The sequence below is a fragment of the Meles meles genome, chromosome 13 (genome assembly GCF_922984935.1).
Source record: "Meles meles chromosome 13, mMelMel3.1 paternal haplotype, whole genome shotgun sequence".
Lineage (NCBI taxonomy): Eukaryota > Metazoa > Chordata > Mammalia > Carnivora > Mustelidae > Meles > Meles meles.
The window spans coordinates 45,381,262-45,404,910 of record NC_060078.1 but is presented as its reverse complement, the minus strand read 5'-3'; the positions used below and the strand labels follow the sequence as shown (position 1 = coordinate 45,404,910).

Here is a 23,649-nt window from a genome sequence, read left to right as displayed (position 1 = left end):
CCCTGGCAGCACCCCGTGGGAGCAGGTATGCATGCCAGAGATGGCCACACAGGATGGGATGCCATAGCCCATGGGCTCAGGAACGCTGCAGAGAGACAGAGCTCTGAGGGGACACCACTTGGGAACTGCAGGTGGGACCAACCCACATATGGGGTCTGCAGTGGGAGGACACAAGGCTCTAGGGAGGACCTTGGGCCGGGATGGAGAGTGGAAGTGGGACGTAGCTGGGAGAGAACTAGAATATGGACAGAAGCCAGCTGTCAGGAGAATAAAATGGATGTGGTATGTGGTCACTCCTGGTCCTCGGTCCCCTCAGTCACCTGCCTCTCTCCTTCCTGCCTTGGACTCCTCTCACTCTACCTCCGTCGTGTCCCTGGCCTCTGGGTGTCTCTCTCTGACTTCCCATCAGTTACGAGCTGACTTGTAGCCCCCAAATTCTTCTGTTGAAGTCCTAGCCTCCAATGCCAAAGAATGTGCCCTCATCTGGAGACAGGATCTTTACAGAGAAAATCAAGTTAAAGCAAGGTTATTAGAGTGGCCTCTAATCCAATTTGACGGGTGTCCTTACCAGGGGAAATTTGGAAAGTGAGGCAGACATGCACAAAGGGGAGATGATATGAGGACACAGGAAAAAGCCCCTCTACAAGCCAAGAAGAGAGGCCTGGAACAGATCCTTCCCTCATGGCCCCTAGAAGGAACTGACTCAATTGATGCCTTCATCTGGGACCTCTCACATCCAGAACTGTGAGATCGTATATGTCTGCTATTTAGACGACTGTCTGTGGAGCTCAGCAACAGGAGCCCCTGCAGGGGAGTCCACCATCTCTCCGTGCCTGCCTCTTTGCTCTCCGTTCCACATTCTGTCTCTCCCTCATTGTGCCTTCTTGAGGGTGGCTGGCAGTTTCTGTATTCCCGAGCCTGTCAGGATCTCCAAGCCATGAGTCTTGGAGACTAAAACCAGGAAAACCAGGGCAAGCTGGTCATCCTACATTTTTTCTCTTCACTGTCTCTGTTCTCCATCTTTTCCCATTCTCGCTCTTCCTTCTCTCCAATTCTCCGTCTCTCCCTGTCTTTCTTTCTCTAATCTTCCTTGTTCTGTTACCACCTCTCATAAACTCCTGCTGTACACACGGGGTCCAAGCCAGCCACTGGGATTGTCTGGGATTCTCAGCCAGGGAGGTGTACCTGGAGGGCAGCAAGCCGGCCAGGGCAGACATCTTTATGACTGGGTGGCCACAGTGCTGCTCAAGGTGGTCAGGGCCCACCATATGCCTGGACAGCATCCCACGTCCCTGTCCAGGACAGGCCTCCTTCACACTGCAACTCGTGAGTGCTCTCTAACACTGGTATTACCAAAGACTCCCCAGCGGAAGGGAACCAGATGGGCCTTGGATCTTAAGTTGAGGCCACTGTTTGCAAAAGACATGAGCTTGACATACCGAAAAGTGTTTATTGAATGAATGGATGAATGGATCCATTAATTCACTGGATTGATTAATATTATGGGAAATCTCGAGGTGCTTGGGTGATCTCAGTCAGTTAAGCAGCTGACTTCGGCTCAGGTCAGGATCTTGGAGTGCTGGAATCGAGCCCCGCATCGGACTCCTCACTAAGCAGAGAGTCTGCTTGTCCCTCTTCCTCTGTCCCTCCCCTCCCCATGTGCACGCACATACACACTCTCTCTCTCCCCTTCCCTCCCTCAAATAAATAAATAAAAGCTTTTTAAAAATAAATAAAATAATATGGTAAATCTCTGTACCTTCCTCTCAATTTAGCTGTGAACCTGAAATTGCTCTAACAAAATCTATTAAAATGTCAACAAAAATACTGGTAATATATGTAAAAGCTACATGTTATTAATACACAAAGAGTTCTAGCAAATTAATAAGGAAAAGAGAATCCAATGAAAATGGAAAATAGACGTGAACAAGCAAATGATAAACAAACTCCAATTGTCAATAAATAGACAGGATAATAATAGCAAACATTTACTTAGCCCTTATTTTGAGCTGGGAACTCCACTAGCAATTTACATGTACGATGTTATTAAATCCTTAACACCAACTAACTAGGCCAGTACCATTGCTGTTTTACAGATGAAGAAACTGGGGTCCAGGGAGGTGCAGCAATGTGCCTAACAGCGCACAGCTTGAGAGCACCAAAGAGGAATTCTCACCCAGGCCGCTTGGCTCAACACAACCATGCAAAGCAAAACAACCATCGAAATGTTATTTTTCTTATTTATCAAATTGGCCCACATGTGATAACACTCCCATTTGGCGTGGGTGTGAGAGATTAAGCATTTGCGTGTATTTTGGGTGCAATCTTTTTGAAGGCAATTTGGCAATATCCATAGATATGTTGTATATACAATCTGATAAAAACTTCAACTGAAAGAAATTCTCACATATGACCACAAAACTATACAGAGAAGGGAATTTATTTTTACGTCATTGTTATAAAAGTAAAAAAAAAATATGAGAAATAACATGAAGGCCAGCAGAAGAGAACTGGAATAATAATTAACAATAATAACCTCTGTATTTTATGCAATACAACGCAGCCAAGAGAACAAAGAAATAAGACTTTACATATGGCAATATTACTAGCAAGATGCATTAATTTTTAAAAATGAGTGCAGAATGGTATCTAAGTTGATCTCATTTGTATAAAATATTTAGAAGCCTGAGCTTGTGACTACAGAGGAAATTTCCTGGAGGACTTACAGAAATTACAGTGGGTACCGCCAAGAGGGGCGATAGACAGAACTTCATCATACCCTTTACACTATATCTGAAATTCTTCTCATGAACATATACTGTTTAAAAAGCAAAATGCCAAGTTCTGGATTGTTTGAAATTCTTATCATAAATATGCATTCCTTTCATTTTCAAAAAGTCAAACAAAAAGCCAGGCCTAGAGTCATACAGATTGGAGTTCCAGCCCCCTCATTTCCTGGTTATAAAACAGGACCTCTCTGAAATTCAGCTGTTATGGTTAAGTGGGGCTAATCATGAGAAGTGGAAAAGATAATGTATGCAAAACATTGTCATTGGTTCCACCATTTGTTTAGGGTCGGGATAAGGCGGCCTTCATTCGTTGGCAGGCTATGAAAAGCTGATGTTTGCAATCAGTTGCTTGCATGCACCAAGAACCTCTTGTGGCAGATTTTTGGTTTCTTCTTTCCTATCGGAATGTGATAGCTGGAGGTGCAGCAACCATCTTGTGACCACGAGGACAGCCTTCATCAATACTCTGAAGATGTCAGAGCAGAATTATGGAAAGAACTTGAATCCCTGATGTCTTCACTGAGCCACAGAGCGTACTCTAAAAATGACCCAGTACATTCTTAAATGAAATTAGAGAGTTAAGTGGGAAATTAATCCTAATTGTTTAGATAACTTTTGGTTCATAATTCAGTTACTTAGAAGCAAAAATATCCAAGGGAGATACCATCTCAGAGAGGCCATGTGGGCATGGAATGACAGAAGAGCATCTGTCAGGGACACTGCTACTCCCTTTCCCCTCCAGTACCCAGCCCCATGCCACTGAAGAAGAGAAGCCCAGCCCTCTGCTCTCTTTCAATCCCATGCACACCTCTTAACCACATGAAGCTCTCCCTCCAATCTCTCTCTCGACTACCATCGTTCTAGCATGCCCAACTGGCCTTGCAGACCACCCGGAGTCAGTGAAAATAGGAAATAATAGCAATAAAGACTCTCAAGACAGGCCCCACTGGAGGGATCCTTAGACCCCGTCCCCTCTCTGACAGTCAATTCCAGCTCAGACTCCTCTTCTCAGCCCACGGCCCCCCATCCTCCCTCTGCCAGACAGGGCCAGTGCCTGGTGAGGGAAGGCACAATCCTGGCTGTCTACACCGGGTCTCCCCATGGCCCAGGAAGACCATCCTCTGGAGATGGCACCACTGAGCACGTTTAGAGGCCCCAGGTAAATTTTAAGACACAAGCAAGCCAAGGAAGGGTTATGAAAACACACCCGCATTTAGGGTGGAATGACAAAGGCTCCTACATTCAGCCTCCTCAGGCTGTATAACTCACAGCTGAAGTCAAAGGTGTAAATAAAATGAGGCTGTATTCCCCTCCAAAGGCCACAGGTGCCCTCCCCAGCCCCACCTCTGCCTGGACCCCACCCCCTCCACCTTCTCCCGCTCTATCATCGCAACCGCAATCTTCCGCTCTGGTCGTCCTGGAGCATTCGGAGGAGGAGGGGCCGGCACTTCGTGAGACGGGCGGGAGGTAGCTACAGGCTGCCCCCGGGAGCGGACAAGGTAGTTGGCTCCCAGCCTGCATCCCCAGGAGCCTCTGAAGGGCGGCTCCTTGACCACTAGGGGGCGCCCGAGCTTCTCCCGCGGGCCCACGGCCTGGGTACCCTCCCAGCCCTGGAGCCCTCCGGGAACCACGCCCGCCGCATGCAGCACCCCCCCGCCCCCCGACCTGGCTCCAGCCTCCCCCCCCCCCCAAAGCTCTCCCCTCCCCTGCGCCACCCAGCACCTGCCAGAAGTACCGGTGTGGGACCGGAAAAGGAACGGGGGTCTCTTGGCCCGCAGACAGGAGGAGGACACCAGGCAGAGACCAGGCACAAAATGCTCAGTAATCAACATAAACAGTGCTTTTGTGAATATTTTAAAATCAGAATTAAGGCAAAAAATTAATGACAAAGTATCAAAAATTCAGATAAAAGCAGGATCCTACATGGAGCATGGCTGTCTGCCCGTCAGCAAGTCTCAGGCAGTGTTCCTGGTGCCTTCAGTAGGGCCCAGCTGTGTGTCCGAGCCTTCCTGGGACCACAGCCCTGCTGGTTCCTGCCCACTCCCTACCCAGCCCAGGGGTGTGACCAGGAGGGCGGCTGAGCCACACCCTGGGGATTGTACCTGCGAGGAAGGGCGTTCAGGGTTGGAAACTTCTCAGGAAGCCCTACCCACTCTCCCTGAATTCCCCCAACTCCACAGGAAAAGAAATCAAACAACGGAGTCTTCCTCAAGGGAGGCAGGTGGGGCTTACAAAAGCCACAAAGCCTGAATACAAAATGTCACCCTTGGCCACCACCTCTCCAGAGCCTTGACTGCTAAAAATGAGAAACAGACAAAGGGAGGGCAAATAGGAGGCAACAGATAAGGGGCAGTGGGCCTAGGTGAGGAGACAACTCCACTCCTCCCCAGCAGGGCTCCAGCACCCCAAATTCAGTTTCCTGGGGAGCCACGGAAAATGCCAACCCCAACTGAGGGCCCTACTCAGGTTTTCTCAGTGGGCATCTTCTCAGGTGTTAAAGACAGAAGACTCCTCCCCCTTGTCCCCAGCCCTGGCTCCAAGACACAAGCCCAGTCCCACACAGGAGAGAGGCACAGAGATGGGACAGCATGGTGTGCTCCCACAGGGCCCCAGGCCATGACCCAATCTAACTACAAGCAAAGAAAGAAGCGTTTGAAAACGTGAAAGAGGAGAGGGCCTACCTGAAGCTAGCAGGTGTCACTGCACATCCGATATGTCCCTCAGTGACCTACCCTGCCAGGCCCCAATAAGGTCCACCAAAAGTGAAGACTGGTAAAGTGCCTTCCAGCCTGAACAAAGCTCCTCCACTCACCCAGTAGGACCACGAACAACCGATTCTCATTTGGGGTAAAAGTGATGGAAACTTGCCAAAGCAACCCCAGTTTAGCCCAGGGAGGCCTCCTTCTCTGGGGGGAGGCTCAGAATCTATTTGGCAAGTTCCAATAATTTGGTTTTCACCCAAAGAGAACAGACAGGTAGGAAAGAAGAGCCCAGACTCATGAGAGTCAGGAATGCTGAGACCCAGACTCAGCCATGGTCAAACAAGAAAGGACACAGGCCACGAGAACAGGACGGCTATTTGTGGCAAGGGGGTTAGAGCAAGGCAGACCCTTGGCGGCAGGGGTAGGAAGCAGGGGAAAGGACAATGGGACCATGTGGAGACATGAGGTTTCTTGAGGGCAGAGAGAACTTGGTACAGAAAAGGAAAAAAGGAAGACACTGAAGTTCAAGAAAAACAGGGCATGGGGAGAACAAACACCATTGGCAGAGCCTTCCCACTGGGCCTATCTGGACACCCATGGAGGTCCTGCACTCTCATGGCCACATTCATAGGATGCTATGTTTCTTCTCAGGAAAGTTTCAGAAATGGAAAGTTCCAGGCCAGGACAGACTGGGTGAGGGGTACGTGACTAAAAGCCACACACCTTAAAATTGGACACACTCATCAGTCCCAAGCCCCAAATGAGATCTGCCGTGTTCCTACAATTCCCACACTCTCTCCTATAAAGTGGGGACATGAGATATGAATTCTAGGACACCCATCTGGGAACACAGGGTACAGTATCTCAGGGTACAGACCTGCCTCTTTGCTGAGCCACCCCAACTTGGAGGGGGAGAAAGGATGAATGAGTCACAGAAAGTCACTGCAGAAGAGAGCAAAGGCAATGTTTATCCAAATTTTGGAGCCAGAGTCAGACACCAGCTGTCCACCCCCAATCCCATAGGCCAATGCAACTTTGATTTGGTTTGGGTTTTTCCACAGATATCGACTTTTCTGAAATGTTCTGTGGCTTATTATTTCTGTGTAACCACAGCAACAAAACTAGCCCTGCATTCTCCTAATCCATCAGGGAGATCCCCCCACCCAGCTTCAGAAAGACTGAGCAAAAAATGGTGAGCAGCCTCAGGGAAAGGCCCAATGAGGAAGGTGCTAGAGGCCAGCTGTGATGAGTGCCATGCTCCCCTCTCACTTTACCTCCAAGGAAGTGCGCTGGTGAGTCCCCTTGTGCCCAGAGGAAGATAAAGGGGAGGCCTGCCTATGCAGAGTGGGGCAGTTTCCAATCTCCTAAGGGGTTACAAGGTAGTCTGAATCTTAGCTTGCTGCTGATCTCAAACTTCTAGAACAGCTTGTTAAACAGAAATAGGATCTTCGAAAGGGAAGCAGCGATCACCAGAACTAGAAACAGCCATGCCGAGAGGAAGGACTCAAGGTAAGCTCCGTCCTTGTTTTGATGTGAGGGTCCCTGGGCCAGAATTTCGATCAGAAGAGTGCTACCCATGTTGAAGATGCAGATTTGCACAAATTCACCTTAAATGAACTTGCCCATGATGACTGTTGCCTCATAGCCACCCAGGGACCAGTGCTGAACTCTAGGATGACTCGGTGACGGGCCCTGGGCTCCGTGTGTCCCTGCTCTGCCTGACAGGTTGGATGGAAACTGATAAAGGACTAGTCATAGCTTCTAATGACAAAACTGGGTCAGGCCAGAATGATGACCGAGATGGAATTTAGTGAGGGCAAATGCAAGCTCTGCACTTGAGTAACCAAGGTCACTCAGCATGAACATGAGACAACTGCTTCAGAGCAGCTCCCGGAGACAAGGTCTGGGCACTCTGCAGGCCTCAGACTCCACATGCATCTACTGGGTGAGGGGTAGCTCAGGGCTTAAACGCATCTGGGGATAGGTGTTCCCCCAGACCCCGTGGACATCCCTGGTTTCTGTACACCCCTCCCCTCAGATGGGACCAACACCCCATGCAGACACCTGCCCCAGGGCTCCTGGAGCTTCACGGCCTGCCTGCCACCGACAGGAGTGTCCAGAACTACGCCTCACCCACATAGCCCTGGCCCCAGTGGCCCTTACCAAAGGTAGAGTGTGCCCCAGGGCTCCCCTGCGGGATCTGGCCAAGGCCAGGACTCTACCTGAGATCATGCCCTTGTTGGCTTCTATCCCTTCCCTACCTTGTGCTCCCCACTTCCCAGTTAATCTAGAATCATAGCACCAGCTTCTCTGGGAGCCCAGCCGCAGACTAGTCTCCTCAGCATGGTTCTGGAAACCAGAGTTTCAAGCCATGGCCAGAGTACACATGTTCTAAGCAGGGTGTAAGCACAGGGTAAAGGATCTGGAAGGTGGATCTGAATGAGGAATGGCCAAGGAGATGGGATGTGGACCTTGACCACAGCCACGCTGGCTAGGCAAGAGCTCGCCCCTGACTTTGGCCACAGAAGTAAGCCCAAGGAAGAGGCGTCCCACGACACTGGTGTGGGGGGTAAGCCCCAGCTCGGTGCCACCTGCTTCGCATGGGTTATTCCATGACTTAGGCCAGCCTAAGAAGGAGCCATGACTGTCATCCTGTCATCATAAGGAAGCTGAGGACAGCAAGGTCAGTAATTTGCCCAAGCTCTCCTGGCTGTGGATGAGACCCAGGAGTCAAACTCAGACTGTAGACCACTAAGATGTAGTACCACCCACGCCACTCCCCCGCAACACTTCCAGATCCGAAGTGTCAGGATCTTCACTGGGAAGGTCCCCTGCCTTGCCAACCCCTCCCCCCCCACCACCCCCTGGTGAAATAAGAATGCAGCACTTCTGGGGACAGAGACCCAAACCAGAGGATACCGGCAGTGATGTCCCCATGTGACAGGACCATTCTCCGCTCCTCCACCATCTGCACCCCCATACACAACGTGAGCGGGTAGGGGGGAGCCTACACTCTGGCAGCAGTGGCTTCTCCCTTGGGGTGGGCCAGTGATTGCCTGGGAGGATAATAGCAGCCTGGGGCTTGGCAAGAGGTGTGTGCCCTGTGTCCTGGCCACGCCCAGAGGTGATAAGTTCCAGGAAGCCAGGCTTCGGCTGTTGGGGGGCCCTGCCAGGAAGGGGAGAACAATGGACAGAAGGGAGGAGTCCCTGGAGAAGAAGGAGGGGGATTTCTGCCTGGAGGAGGAGCTCAGGATCTGGTGGGGGTATGCTCCAAGAACAAAACCTACCAGAGAAAAACCAGACCAGCCAAGATTGTGGACCCTTGCCTGGCAAAGCTCTGACCTGTAAAACTTTATTTCAAATTCAGAACAAAACAAATGTACAAATAATGAAATCCACCACCTCCCACAACAGGGCCTGAAGGGGACCCAGAGACTCTGGTCACAAATCTGGAATCTGAGGGGAGATCTGCAAACTAAGCGGGTGGACATGTCTTGAGTCCCTAAACCACAACCGGTCATGCCTGGCCAGGGAGGGGCGACAGCAATGGGATGGGGGTGAGGGGTTCATTCTCCAGGTCAAACTCAGGGATTCTGCTGCAGTCACTAGGTAAACCCATTGCCCAGGGCTATGCAGTCTGAGCCAGGCTGGTAAGCCTACCCAGGAGGTATGATGGGGTCCCCAGCCATGCACAGTCCCGAGGCCAGACACACCTGGATTCCAACACCACCCTGCAAACATTTATCTCAGGCATGAGTTGGGTAGAAGGTTTGGCTGACCCTTCCCATTCAGGGCCCAGCCCAGCCCGACATCCTGGCACTCCAGGTGCAGCCCAGAAGCCGCACATGTTGGCCAGGTTGGCCCCCATCGGCCCAACAGAGAATGAACTCATTCCAATTTGCATATGACAGAGAAAGTCTCTTAAGGGTTTCACTGGTCCGAGCCAAATGTCCTGACATGTGACCCTTCACCTGCCTCCCCTTGTCCCAGGTGGTGGCCTCGCCTCCTTTTGCTCAAGCTGGAAACCTCCGGCTCCTGGAACTCCTTCTTCTTCCTGAAGCCACTGCAGGATGGGGGTGTGTGTGTGTGTGTCTGTGTGTGTGTGGTGCATACCCAAACCCCAGCGCCCCTTCGTTTCCCCTTGACAGGCCCCCCCTTGGCTCGTACACCCACATCTCCTGGGCCCTGCCTCCCACCTCTTCCTGTCCTCACCATGGGGCACCCTTGCCAGCCTCCCAACCCAACAAACACTCCAACAGACGCTGCATTACCCTGGCTCACACAGCATGAGCAGGACGGGCACCTCCAGGTCTCTACCAGACTGACCCAGATGCCTACTGTGCCCTTCCCCGCGGTCCATCTGTCCAGCCCCACTGTGTCCTCAACACCCTGCTCAGCATCTGGGCCCTGATTCCACCCCAGGGCAGAGGACCCTGAACAGCCCCCTAACCTCTTAAGAGTAAGTTGGTGGACTGTCCCAGGAGCTTAAGGTCTTCGATGCTAAGCCCAAGATGACGACACAAGCCCGCCCCCAAACTCCACAGGGCCTGAGATCTTCAGGCAATGAAGTCATGCTGTACCAAGCCTGTGTCCTGGGCTCCCTCACCCCATATCCCCGGCTCCCCACTGCCTGGCCCAGGTCAACTCACATGGGCATGGCTGAGAGAACAGGCCCATGGGCCTCCCTGCTCCCCAGGGCCTCATAGCTCTGGCCATTTCCCATCAGGTAGAAGACCCCACTCCAGACCCCTTCCCTTTTCCCACCCATGTCTCCCTTCCCTCCTTCCAAGGACCACACCAGCTGGAATAAATCATTAAGCCACAGGAATGAGGTGACAAGGTGCAATTTCAGGCCCTGCCAAGATATTTGGGGACAAGGAGCCACCTGTTCTCCCCTTCCTGAGACCGGCTCCTGCCACGATGACCAACAAGGGGGCTGGCTCTTAGTAGCACCCCCGGCCCCTCTGTAACGGTCAGCACCCTGGTCCTGATGTGCCGCCTCCCCCACACTGTCAGCTCAGCAAGGGTGCAGACAGCCTGTCTCATTCCCCAAGGAACGCACAGAACCCCGCACAGAATAGTGACTCAATAAATTCTTCTGGTTCGTGACTGCACTGCACTGACCAGCCATATGCTGCAGGGAAAAGAGTGCAGCCTTCAGCCGGCCTTGGCTTTGAACCTTAGCCCACCCCTCCAGCCCGGGCCTGCCAGCTACAGCCTCGCCAGGTGTCCATGGTTTCATCCAGATAATGGGGCAAAGAGGCGGGCGCTCCCCAGGGTAAGGTGACAAGCACAGTGGGGGTCATACAGGCGGTCTTCAATGTCCATGCCCTGCTCTAAAGACCCAGCCAGTCCCTCTCACTTGAGGCCCCAACTTTCATGTCAGGAAGGTGTTATAGCTCAGCACTACAGCTCAGCTCTAAAATAAAGCCACCAAGAGCCCTCAGGGAAATCGCAGCAGACTTCTGAGGAGAGACTACTACACAGAATGTCAAGGATTTTTACAGAAGAATCGGGATCTCCCTCCTGCACGGTGCTGAAAGTCTGTCCCAAGGTTCAGAGCCTTGATGTGCAGAGATGTGGCTCATGGGGATCAAGCCCTTAAAAACCAGCCCAGCTGTGAGGAGCAGGGGGCCCCCGGGCTGTGGTCCTGTGCCCTGTGGTCAGCCAACAGCAGAGACACGTCCACAACCGCCGGTAGGACCGAGAAGCATGGCACCCCCTGCAGCCTGGGGCCTGAGGCTGAGTCCAAGGGCCCAGGAGAGCTCCAAGGGCCGTGGCCCCTCACTCAGGAGCTCCACCGGAGCAGCCGCAGCAGCTGGGGCGCCGCAGGGACTGCATGACGGCTCGCAGCGGCCCCCGGCGGCCCTCCGCTGACAGGCTGTCCTCGCTGGTGGGCGCCCGTTGCAGCTGCTCAAACTGCATCTCCAGATGCTTCTGGATGGCCACGCCCAGCACCTCGGGGTCCACTGCCGCTCCGTACACCTCCCAGGTCATGCCCTCAGCATCCCATCGCACATCCCGCACAGGGGAGGGTGCCTCCTCCAGGCTGGCCCCCACGGTTACCTCCGGGAATGTGTGCAGGGCCGCAGGGCCTTCCAGGGGAGGGCTGGTGGCCACAGCCTTGCAGACCGCCATGGGCGCTGCCTGCACACCAGCATCCTGGGCTGACAGAGAGGATGCCAACACAGGAGCCAAGTCACTGGCTGAGGTCATGGTCCACACATCCTTGGTCCTGGCACCAGGCTCCGTGGCTAACCCAGTGGGACCCCAAGGGTGGTGGGCACAACAGTGGGAATGCCCAGGGAGCACCCCAGGCAACCTGCACTGGAACTTCACCCCATGCTGTGCCTGTAGCCCAGACTCACTCACAGAGGCCACTAGCTTGGGGAAGGCCAGGATCCCTGGGGCTGGCAGGGCATGGCAACAGCCACTGGTCCCCACCTCTCTCATCCCACACAGTAGAGTTGCTGCGGACAGAGCGTGGCAGGAGGTGGTTGCCGGCTGCCCAGTGGCTTCGGGTCCGGCCTGGGGGCTGCTGCTGTGGGGAGCTGTCCCCCCCAGGTCTGGTGGTGTTACCCTCACCTGACCCTCTCCCAGTGTCCAGGCTGAGTTCAAAGACCCTTCCTCTGGAGCCAGGTCCCTTTCTAAGACGGCAGGGGCCTGGCTTCCCTGGCCAGAAGTACAGCTGGGCTGTAGCCGAGCCCTGTGGACAGGCAAGCTGCCAAGGGCCGAGCAGCTGAGGCTGGCCTTCTGGGTAGCACTGCGACCCCGGGTCTGGGTGCTACGGACCAGGTCCGAGTGGCTCCTCTGCATGGCAGAGGCGCCGGGGGCCCGCAGGCGACACAGATCACCACCGCCCACAGTAGACACATTGCCCACAGTGCTGCTCCGCCAGTGGCCCACAGCACGGGGCCGGGGCTGGGGGCTGGATGCCTGTGCCTGCTCCTCGCTCTCAGCGTGCTGCTCCTCCTCCTCTGGGCCCTCCAGACTGCTGCTGGCCTCGCCCGGCTGGGCCTGCCATACGGTGCTGCTGGCACTCTTGCGGAGTTCTGGTCTCTGCCCCTGGCCTTCACCCAGCAGGCTGGACGAGCTCCGAGACAGAGGCTGCGGGCGGGGGCTCCAGGGTGGCTGGGCACCTGGCTTGGGGCGGCTGGTACTCATGGTGGCCTGCGGGAGAGAGGAGGGAATGGAGCTGAATTGTGTGCAGTACCGCAGCTGGACACCACCATGGGCTTGCACGGAGCTAGGCACGCTGGGAAGACAGCTGCAGCCCCAGTTGCCTGATGGCCCAGAGCCATGAGGATACCAGACACTTAAAATCAAGATCAGCACACATTACACTGGGAGATGTCCCTGAAAATCTCTGATAACAGTACCAAACGATTAGAACCAGCCCTAGCACAAGGTCCCAGAGACCACCCACCACGCCGGCTGCTGAGTTTTCACCGCTGCGTTAGGTGGCAAGACGGGAATCCAGGGGAGAGGCCGTGTCTGCTGGGACCCTGGGGTGGGGACCACAACACTGGGGGCGGGGGCTATGGGACAACAGCTCTTAGTCAACCAGCCCAGGAGCATTACAGTATTTTAATAACCAGTAAAGCTCAACTGGCAAATACTAGCCTGGTTCCTCCTAAAACTGTCCGTATCCATCTTGCTCTGGACTGGAGCCTCGCTGGGACAGAGCTGGGGCTCCAAGGAGGGCTGTGAGATGAACAAACGATGAATAGAGGACACACGGAGGAGGACCCTGGGTTCTCCCCCGCCCCCTCCCCCACCCTCTCAGGCCTGGCCTGGTTGAGCTGTCCTGTCTCTGGGACTCAGTCTTGGCAGTTGTGAAGAGGAAATGGGTTTCCTGACTCCCACCTCTGTTTCAGGGGAGGGAGAGGCCCCACATGCCAGCCCTTTACATGTTCACTTGTTCCACAGCCGTCTCCAAGCACCCACAGCCTGCCAGGCTCTGGAGCTGGGAGACAAGGAACCAGCTTGGATCCGGCCGCGCCTCCGGGAATGGGATCTAAGTCGCTAGGCAGACAGACCCTCCATAAAATTTAAATTCCCTCTTGCCGCGTGTGCCCGTGTACCCACACTCTCCTCGCCTCCCTCCCCGCCTGCCATTCCTGTCCCTTCCTCCTGTCACACAGACCCCTCTGGATGTGCTCACAGACTCCTCCGCAGCCTAGAGCCTGGCCCCTTCAGCCTCAGCACATCCTCCTGGAGAAGCGTGCCCAAGCTGGGCTGGCCCCATCTCTGGCTGAGCACTGGCTGGCCTGGATGGAGCGACCTGAGCAACCGTGGGCCTCCCACCAACCCGAAGCTGTCGGAGCAGGCCTGGCAGCCCGTGCCCCTCAGTCTACCCAGCACCCACAACGGACCCGACAGTGGCTGGCACTTGGCACGGCTGCCATGTGCCTGCCTCAGAGAACAAGAGAGTGAAGCCACAGGGGAGAGGGCTGAGTGCCGAAAATGGGGTCCAAGAGAGAGCATTTCCAGGAGAGCTCACTTCGCATGATGGATCAGAAAAGGCCTCCTGGGAGCCCAGCCCTGTAAGTGGGGCCCAGAGAGAAAGGAAGGAGAAGGGGCCGGGGGGAGAGCACAAGGCAGGAGGCACAGGAGGGGAGGGGAGGAGGCCGGGCAGAGGGGGTAAGGGGGAGAGGTCAGAGCATCTGGGCCGGCCTGGCCCCAGCCAAAGCTGTCACTGAGGACCCTCCCCCAGGACTCCCTGCCAGGCAGGACCAGCTGGAGAAACAGGGCAGGGGAAGAGAGGCAATCCCAGTCCTGTCCTTCCACCCCGGCCTGATAAGAACTACCAAGACACCAACCGCCTCAGCCGTGAGCAAGGCCACCAGAAAGAGAACGTGGGAAGGGCTCTCAGGAACTCAGTTTCTGTATAATTACCAACTTCTTCTGTCCCAACACTCGGGAGACGGCTGCTGGCTGTTCCACAGTGAGGATGCTTCTGGAACTGCAGTCCCCTGAGAGCTCAAGGCTTGCTTTGGAGTCCAGTTCAGCCCAGCTTCATGATGATCCTACTTGCATTGCCCTATAGATGGGCACCGGCCATATGTGGCTCCTAAGCCCTTGACCCGTGGCCTGCATGACTGACAAACTGGCTTTCTGATTTCATGTCCCAGTAAGCCATTTAAAGTGTAAATGGCCACCAGTGCTTAATGACTCCCTTCTGGGACCCGTGGGCTCTAGCTCCAGCCTGCACAGGAGTGTCCCCACCTGGCTGCTCCTCACAGCTGAAGCCACACTGGTCCCAGGCGTCAAGAAAAGAACAAGCAGTCAAGGGAGGAATAGAACCCAGGCCCTGCCCTTCAGGAGCTCCAAGATGGATGTACATACAGAGAAAGGTGACAAAGCCAGTAACAGTCACAGTGATGAGGATGCTAAAGAACAGCTCACAGGGCTGTCACTCCCACCCCCCATGCCTGGCACGAGTCACACCCTGTCTGCACACTGGCTCACTTCACTGTAATTGTCACAGCAGCCTCATAAGGTACACCATCCACTCCATTCTACAGATGAGGAGGCCAGAGATCAGAGAGGTGTCCTAACTTGCCCGTAGGCTCACAGCTGGCGAGCGGCTAAGCCAGGAATCAAATCCAGGAGCGTCTGAGTCCTGGAGACTAACATTCCCCCACTGCCGCCATCTCCCGACTTTGCGGTTGCCCTGACTTAGCTGAAAGCCCGGCACCCAACACAGCCTCTGGCTGAAACCCACCGACCTTAAACCTTCCTGGGAAGCAGGGCCAGAGAGAGCAAGGTCAGGTCCTGGCCCCACTCTGAGGAAATGGAGGGCTGAGGTTGCGGATACGCTCAGACTCCCAGAGGAAGTCTCTGGGAAGTCAGAAGCCACCAGCGACAAGGTTCCCACTGTGCCCACCTCACCAGATGGCTGCCTCACCAGGATGAGGCATCCCCCAGAGAAAGCAGTGACCACAGAGACCCTGGGCGGGTGGCTATCTGTCGCTTCCCTTCTTCACCTCACCTCCACGAGTGGCAGCCGACAAAATGGAGGCCAGGAGCAGTTGAGAAATTTCAGAGAGCCCACAGCTGAACCCCAATGGGGTATTTCTCCCGCAGCTTGGTCTTCCTAGCCTTGAAGGAGGGAAACGCTGTGAGGAAAGTCACCCAGATTATCCCAGGGAAAGGAGGCTTCCCACATCCCCATCGCTAAGAAGGGGGGCCTCCCAGGGAGCGAGAGGAGCTGACCAAATGAGCTTTGGAGCCGTGGGTGAGCAGGTGGGGCAAGGCGTCTGCTTCTAAGCCTGATTCCTCCCCTTCCCGTGCACCTGCCCCAGGTAGACACCTACGCTCCCTGAGCCCCAGTTTGCCCAGTCTGCAAAACAGAAGTAAGTGCAGCTGCAAGGTTGCCGTGAAGTCTACTAACATGATGGCACGCAAACCGAATAGCAGTGGCTAGTAATAATCTCTTCTTTCCTCCTCCCATCAGGAGCGACCTGTGCTCAAGGTATCACAGGGACTAGGACTGGGAGACAAAAGGACCTTTTCGAGACACCTGTAGGTGAGCTTACTCTCGCTTCCCAGTCCTTCCTGTCCTCATCTCATCCTAGGACCTAGTCACCACCAGGGTCCCCAGCGTCTCCATCACTGCACTAAGCTTCCCAGTCTATTTTAAAACTTAATTTGGGAGGATACACACCCATGCTTGTACATACATGTTTGTGGGTGCACACCCAAGTCTGGAGTCTGGCCTGAATGGCATGCACACTTGCCTTAAAAACCATGGAGAAGGCTCTGGTTTCACCCCCAAACAGACCCTAGAAAGATGTTTTAGCAAAAAATAAATGACAGGCACACCGAGCTATTCAAGACCACTAGTGTTCTTTGGATGACACCTTACTGTCCTCTCTCCTGCCCCATTTGATGTCAAAGTTGCAAGATGGCCATGTCTTTGGCCCATATAGGACTCTCCTACTGCCTCAGTTCTGCTGCTCAGTAAATGGAAGAACAACTGGCCTCACACAGCAATCAGCCAGCATTATTTTGAGTAAAGCCTCCCAGTCCTGCAGAACCTCCCAAACTGGCCCAACCAAAAAAAAACAAAAACAAAACAAAAAACAAAAAACAAAACTGCTAGGTTGACTTGGTCAGAGATTCTAGCTCCTGCCATACCACCCAGCAGAGGAGCTCAGGCCTTTGGGAGTGTGGCCCGGGCGGGGGAGGCAGGGGTGGAGGGGAGAGTGTGGCACACCAAAGCCACTGCAAGCAGGCCCTGTTTCAGACCACCCTGTGTCATCCATATACATCTCCTCTTGTTAAGAGATAGGCATTTGGATGATGACTTCTGCTTCCAGCAAAACCAAAACAGGAAAAGCAAACCCATGTGGTCAGCAAGGGAAACTGCTCCAATGTTAAAATATGGACCTTACCCCTCAGGGATCTGGTAGGGATACATAGCACGGGAACCCCTGGTTGGATAGTGGGGGTGTAGCAACCTCCAGCAGGTGATCTGATCCATCCCAGCAGCAAAGGGGGCCTGACAGGACCACTCAAGGCCAAAGTTGGGCAAAGCAGCAAGGAGCATTCCTGAGCTACCGAGAGGGATTGTTTGAAGGGGACAAAATCTGCCCATCACAGGATGAGGGGGCCTTAAGTACAAAATGCTCAGGTCACATGTTGTGCCAGTAAAGGGTTCGAGGATAACTGTGGGCAAAAGCCCAAAGGACCCAGCACTGCTCACCAGAGAGGCCCAAGCCCCCAAACGCCCCAGAGCTTCCTCCCCTGAGGACGATATGCCCATACTTCCCAGGAGGCACCTGGGGTGGAGGAGGTAAACCTAAAGGCCCAGATGCCCCAAACCAGAGGTAGCCAGGGTAGCTAATGTATCCCTACCTGCGTGGTCCCGGGCACCTATGCCCCCAGGCACCCATGCACCATCATGGGCCTGAGCCCCACCCGTGGCCACATGAGAGGCGGACACACAGGCCCATCTACTGTGGGAGCCTGCAGGAAACAGCATCTCCACAGCTGCACTCTGCACACCAAATGTACAGGCCGCCTCTGGCTTTGGGGCCAGAGGCCTGAACACACCACACCATACACTCTCCACCAGAGCAGGGGCCCCTTCCCCGCCCCTCCGCACAAAGCCCACCAGACTCAGGGAGAAGGTCCTCGATACAATCCCCCAAACTAAGCTACAGATCTTCCCAGAAGCAAAAGCAGTGACTGAGGGAAGATGAGGCTGTGGGGCAAGGGGTATGGATGGAGGGCAGAAGGAACGCGAGGTAAAGGAGGTTTGGGGCTGGAGGCCTCGGGGAAGGGTGAAGGGAGGGGTAGGGATGGGAAAGGGAGGAGGAATGGGAGGGGACAGCGATAGTAGCGGAGACGGAGGCAGAAGAAGTCGGGGTCCTAGGCAGAGTGCTGGAAATGGGAGGATGGGCAGAGGAGACGCGGAAGAGGGGATGGGATAGGCAATGAGAGGCGAGACGGGATGAGGGATGCAGCCATGGGGGGCGCTGAGCACCAGGCGGGGGCTGTGATGCGGAGGGTCCGAGCGCACCAAGAGGCGAGGAGTGGGGTTCTGGGGCGCAGGAAGGGAAGGCGCTGCCCATCCCACCACCCTCCCCCCTACCACCCGCACGCACACAGCCGGCCTCTCACCCTCTCGCCCGCCCGGGACCGCGCAGGCCGGCGGAAGCGCTGCTACTGCGGCCGCCACAGGTGCCAGGCGCAGCTGCCCAAGATGGAGCCGGAGCCCGACCCGGCCCGGGCCGAAGACGCCACCCGCCGCCGTCCGCCTGGCCTGCGGAACCAGCGCCCGGGTGGCGCCCAGGGGTGACTGGGGGGCCGAAGAAGGAGGGGCGCAGGGGGCGGTGGCCCAGCTCACCTGGGCCCGCCCCCGCGCTCCACAGCCCGCGTCGGCGTCCGGGCCCCGCCCCCTGCCCGCGGCCCCGCCCCCAGGACCCGGCCCGCCCCGCCCCCACAGCTGCCGAGCAGTCCCGCGCCCACAGCCCATGGAGCCCTACCCCTCTGTCCACGAGCCCCCAGTCCTCCTTCCCGACCTCAGGGCAGGTCTCCACTGTCCCGTCTCTTCGGCCCCGTCCCCATCACGATCCCCTGTTACACGCGCCTGCCCAGGGAATTCCCCAAGACACCCATCTTGCCGACTTCCCCCCCAACCCCAGTCTTATAGGCTCGGCTCCCCATAGCCGTCCAGCCCCCGACCGGGCCCCCAAGTCCACTTCTTCATTTCCCCGCCCCTTCGGTCCCCGTTGTAGAGCGCCACACCCCTCACCGAGGGCCACGGGGTCCTCCGGTGACCCACTTCCTCACGGCCCCGCCCCACGTCCTTCATCATCCTGGACCCGCCCTTCATAAGTTTCCGGCTTCCGACCCCACCCTCAAGACCCCATGGCTCTAGGGCCATTCACCCTCGGACACCAGGCCGGGTTCGTCATAGTCATAGTCCCGCTCCCCTGTTCTCCAAACCATGAGCCCCACAGTCCCATCCTCTTAGCTCCACTCTTGCAGACTCCAAGACTACCCTGGTCCCGGACCCAAAAGCCCGTATTCTACCACCCTTTCCCCAGCCCATGTCCCTATCCCCACCTCTGCCCCCTAACCCAATCCCATTCCTGGGCATTCAATCTCCGGGCCGCCCCCACGGGCCCCAACAGCTGGCATGCGCAATGACCATGAGAGGGTGAGGCCACCCCATCCGAGACACACCCCATCCCGCTGCTTCCTATAGCCCCCAAAATAACCTCCCTCTCTCCCTTTCTGCCCCACGATTACAGGAAGAGTCCTGGTCCTGGGAATGCCTGGTCCCACCACCTTTCCCTCTGCATCCCCCAGTATCTGAAAGCCCTGATCTGACTAGGAGGTCACAGAGGAGCAACAGCCACCCACACGAGCCACCCTCGACCCCTTCAGCTCTCCAGAGGTTCCTGCCACCCATCCCGAGGGCCTCATTTTAAGAAGAGCATTTCCCACCTCTGGGCCCGTCTCTGAGAATTGGGTCCCAATGTTGACTGTATTGACTTTAGCTCGGGGAACCCCTGATTCGCTTGCCCAACCTTTTGTGAGGGATCTACACGGCTTTGGTCCAGTGGCCCCAGTAGCTAATGCCTCTCTGCTCCTCCTCCAGTTTGAGAAGCCTGGGCTCACCTGTCCAGCCTCTCCCAACCCTGCTCTGAGGTCAGAGCATCAGGAGAAGGTCAGCAGAAAGCCCTCAGCCCTCAGAGCAAGGTAGAGAGTGGAGAGCCCAGGCAGGAATGTGCACCATTCACTGCTCTTCCCCCAGCCCCTACCCCAGCTCCTAGCCCAGAACAGGGGTGTGCAGCACTAGGCCACAAGTGTGGCTGGTACCTCCCGCCCAGCCGCCCCCCCACCCCACCTCCTGGTATGTTCTCTGAGTGCAGGGACCCCCCACACCTTAGCATCCCCATCTGTACCTCTTAACTGCCCCTCATCAGATTACCTCATAGACCAAAGGAGACAACAGATACCTGTTACAGACAGCATTTGGGGCCTATAGGTCATGCCCTTACACTCCCCCACCTGAGGTTTAACACAGGCATCCATGTCTCCCTATACCCACCCCCTCCAGCCTGGGATCCTGCTGCTTAGGGCCTGGCTGGAATGGAAGCTTTGGCCCTACCTCCCCCACCCCTCGCGCCATGGTCAGCTACAGCTTCAAGTGGGGGCTCACTCACTGGTGGAGTGGGTGGGGTTCTGCTCAGGAAGACTCAGACTGCCCTAAGCACCCCTTTCCAGTGGGGTCTTAGAGCACTGCCCAGACAGCTATGGAGGGGATGGTGAACACTGGGGGAATGTCCAAGTGGAAGCCCCAGGTCCTGTCCTCCCACCGCACACAGACTGCCAGGGGGGATCTGCCCAAAGGGGCCATATGGGAGATTATTTGCTGAGACCACCAACCCACTCCTGCTCCTGCCTAGCAATTAGGGCCCTTCTTTTCACATCTCAGGAATCTTACTCACATTGCCTTTTTAGGGAAGCTGAGCCCCAAGAAGGGATAAGCTACCTGGGGTTACACTGAGAGTCGGTGCCAATGCCGGGGCTCCCAGCTCCCTGGTCATATGAGAGCCTCCAAGAATTTCAACCCGCTGTTTCAGGGAAGCAGCCTGGAGTCTGGTATCCACCTGCAGATGTGGCCTCACTGAACCTGCCACCAAGGTCTCTGAGCCTGGCTTTGGCACCTTGGACAGCTGGTCCTGTTCTTCCAACAGTGGTTTGGTAAAGAAGCTTCTCTGGCTGTGGTGGCTGCCCAGGGAGAGCCAAGCATGGAGAGTCAGTCCTCAGTTGTGGTCCTAACTCCTCCACATGTTCTCTTGCTCTGCGATCCCACACCCAAGAAAACTGTCCACCTCTCTGGGCATCGGTTTCCTCATCTGCACAGCGACAATAATTACACCTCCCTCCCTTGGGCTGGGAAAGATGGGGTTTGCGAAAGTATTCTGCGGAGTGTTCTTGCTGCTATCAGTCATTTGATCAAATATTTATTGAGCTTCTCCTGTGTCAGGCTCTGGAACTAAAAGCCAGAACTGCCTGGTGTGGGGAAGGAGTGGGGTTTGTTGACTGCTCTAGTAGAGAGGGGAGGCTCTGGTTTAGGAGCCCATGGGCCAAGGACCACTCCCTGAGTCTCAGAATCTGACAGAAGATAGGCACCCAGGTGGCTCAGTTCGTTAAGCGACTGCCTTTGGCTCAGGTCACGATCCCTGAGTGGGGATCCCCTCCCGCATCCGGCTCCCAGCTCCATGGGGAGTCTGCTTCTCACTCTGACCTTCTACCCTCTCAAGCTCTCTCTCACTCTCTCTCTCAAATAAATAAATAAAATATTTTTTGAAAAAAGAATCAGAAGAGGAGCAAGAAATGTGTGCTCTGGAGTTCAGTCAGGGCATGATGCATCACCAGGTAGAGCGGCGAATTGCACATATAGAACTTTCCCGAAAGGTCTGGGCATCAGGGGCACAGGGGTCCCTGAAGTCACAGGAGTTAAATAAGGTCTTCAGGAAGAATGTAGCAAAGAGGGCCCAGGACCCAGCTGCGGGTAACCAACCAGGTGGCAAAGGACTGAGAAGAAGCAGCCAGGGAGGAAAAGGGAAACTGGGACATTGCTGGGACTCAGGGCACTCACGACAAGCAGCTTCAGCATGGTGCTGGAGGCAGGACCATGAGAGGGCACTTAGTGAGGAGTCGGAGGGGAGAATCCAAGACACCAAATGTGCACACAACTCTTTTAAGCAGGACCCTAAAGGGGAGAATAAAGAAAGGGGTCACTCGGGAAGGACATGGGGTCAAGAGAGATTTCGGGCTTATGGCTCTGGTTTTTTGGTTGCCTTTTTAATATGCTGCATCATGGAGTAGGAATCCTTGATTTCAAGCAACAGAGAACAGCTCGGGTTGAGATAGGCAGAAAGGGAGTTGTCGGAAGACCACAGGGAGCTCAGAAAGGAAAGTAACATGGAGAGCTAGCCTTGCTCCTCCAAGCTGGGAGCCAGGTGACTCCAGACCTCAACAGAGGGAGCCACTTCCCAGTCTTGCCCGGTCACGGCCATGGAAGGAAGGATTCTGGTTTTTTCTCCTTTGTGTTCTGTTCAAGATTCTAAGTCTCAGGGAAGCAGGAGCTCATTTGGGTGAGCTACGGCCACACACCTTCTGTCCTTGGACAATTGAGGCATACCTGGCCCAGTAGACCTCTAGGAGTACCCATGGTCTCCCAGGACAATTTCCCCAGAGGGAGGAATGGAGGCCAAGTGACCAGACCCAGACAGCTCCACTGCATGTTGTAGCAAATTGAGCGTACTTGACATTGGGGGGCCAGGAGCCGTAGAGAGGGATCGGATGAAGAGCTGGAAAGAGGGAGAACCACTTCTGGCATAAGGTCCCGATGGGCTGGGATCCAGAACGTGTGAAGCAGGAGTGGGGACAGCTTCTCTGTGTAACTGAAAATCGAGAAGAAATGACAGGGGTAGCATGTAGGTAGGTTACTAGGTTTGGAAATTTAAGGTTGATGGTTTCTCTTTTCTCTGTGAAATAAAAGGCAAGCTGTTGTGCTGAGACAGAAAGGAGAAGAGGGAAAGGTTGGAGGGGTGAGAAGAGCAGAGGAGGCTTGAAATGGTCATTGCAGAGGGGCACCTGCGTGGCTCAGTCAGTTAAGTGACTGACTCTTGATTTCAGCTCATGTCATGATCTCAGGGTCGTGGGACTAAGCCCGGCACTGGGCTCCAGGCGGGCATGGAGTCTGTTTAAGACTCTCTCTCGCCCTCTCCTTCTATTTCCCCCCACACCCTCACTAAAATTTTTTTTTTTTAAAGAAAAGGAAAAGAAATAGTCATTGCAAAGAGAGGGAAGATCCTCTGTTGGCTGAAGAAATGCAGTAGAAGATATTGCCAAGCAGTGCTGGGGCCCAAGCAAAATTTGTGACCAGCAAAAATATCATCAAAGAAAAGCAAGTTCTAATTAGGACTCACAGTTGCAAGAGAGAAAAAGAGAGTCACAAAACGACCACAGCATTCTGGGTGCCGGTGGCCGGGAGCATACGGTCAAGCCGGCTGGCCCTTCTGCCGTGGGTGCTTGAGTCGTCGGCTTACCAGGAGTCAGCTGAGCTTGTATCAAGCTCACTTACTCCGATTGTACGTGCTGTAGTGACGCAATTACATAAATAATCAAATCTAATTTAATTAAATAGGGCATGAACTGGTGGGGTATGCATAGAAAAAGAAAGTTCTGTTCCTACGAAGACTAGGTTAAGTGCTTTGGAAAGTGAGTCACAAAATCGGCCGTCAGTTGAGTGTGGGAAAGGCAGCTTGAAAAAGAATAGGAGGAAAATGCTAGTGATCTGGAAAGCTTCTGAATCAGATTGCTTCCCGGCTGCCATAACGTTAACTGACTTGCCTACGAACCAGTCATTTATTAGACCTGAACGCAGGAAGAAAGGGCTACTGTTGTATAGTTTAGGCAAACGAGGGGACTTTTTGAATCCATCTTCAGGCACTGACTAAAGCCAAGGACTCAGATGATGTGGACAGGATCTCTCACCTGCTCCTTCCCTCTGACACCCTCTGGGCTAGTTTCTCACACAGACTCTCTCCTTTCGTGAAACAAGGTTGCTGGTAGCCCCAAACCCGCCCATCTCTGGATCTGCAAACCAGGTCTTCCTGACCCTG

General features: G+C 54.9%; 1 protein-coding gene across 3 annotated transcripts; it reads right to left on the bottom strand.

Moving 5' to 3' along the window:
* Window positions 1-9,610: 9,610 nt before the first annotated feature.
* GPRIN2 (G protein regulated inducer of neurite outgrowth 2) lies at window positions 9,611-18,257 on the bottom strand. Of its 3 annotated transcripts, none has more exons than XM_046026395.1 (3): window positions 18,122-18,242; window positions 15,486-15,612; window positions 9,611-12,661 (listed from the first exon to the last, which is right to left on the bottom strand). In XM_046026395.1, exon 3 carries the CDS (start codon window positions 12,653-12,655, stop codon window positions 11,276-11,278), a length of 1,380 nt encoding a protein of 459 aa, XP_045882351.1. In that variant the 5' UTR covers window positions 12,656-12,661; window positions 15,486-15,612; window positions 18,122-18,242; the 3' UTR covers window positions 9,611-11,275. The 3 variants fall into 3 exon arrangements, with proteins under 3 accessions (XP_045882351.1, XP_045882352.1, XP_045882350.1); XM_046026396.1 differs by having other exon boundaries at window positions 15,486-15,595; window positions 18,122-18,199; XM_046026394.1 differs by lacking the exon at window positions 15,486-15,612 and having other exon boundaries at window positions 18,122-18,257.
* Window positions 18,258-23,649: the final 5,392 nt, after the last annotated feature.

Bases quoted from the DNA above. Each gene is read 5' to 3' on its own strand.
- GPRIN2 (XM_046026394.1), bottom strand. From the start codon at position 12,655: ATGAGTACCAGCCGCCCCAAGCCAGGTGCCCAGCCACCCTGGAGCCCC.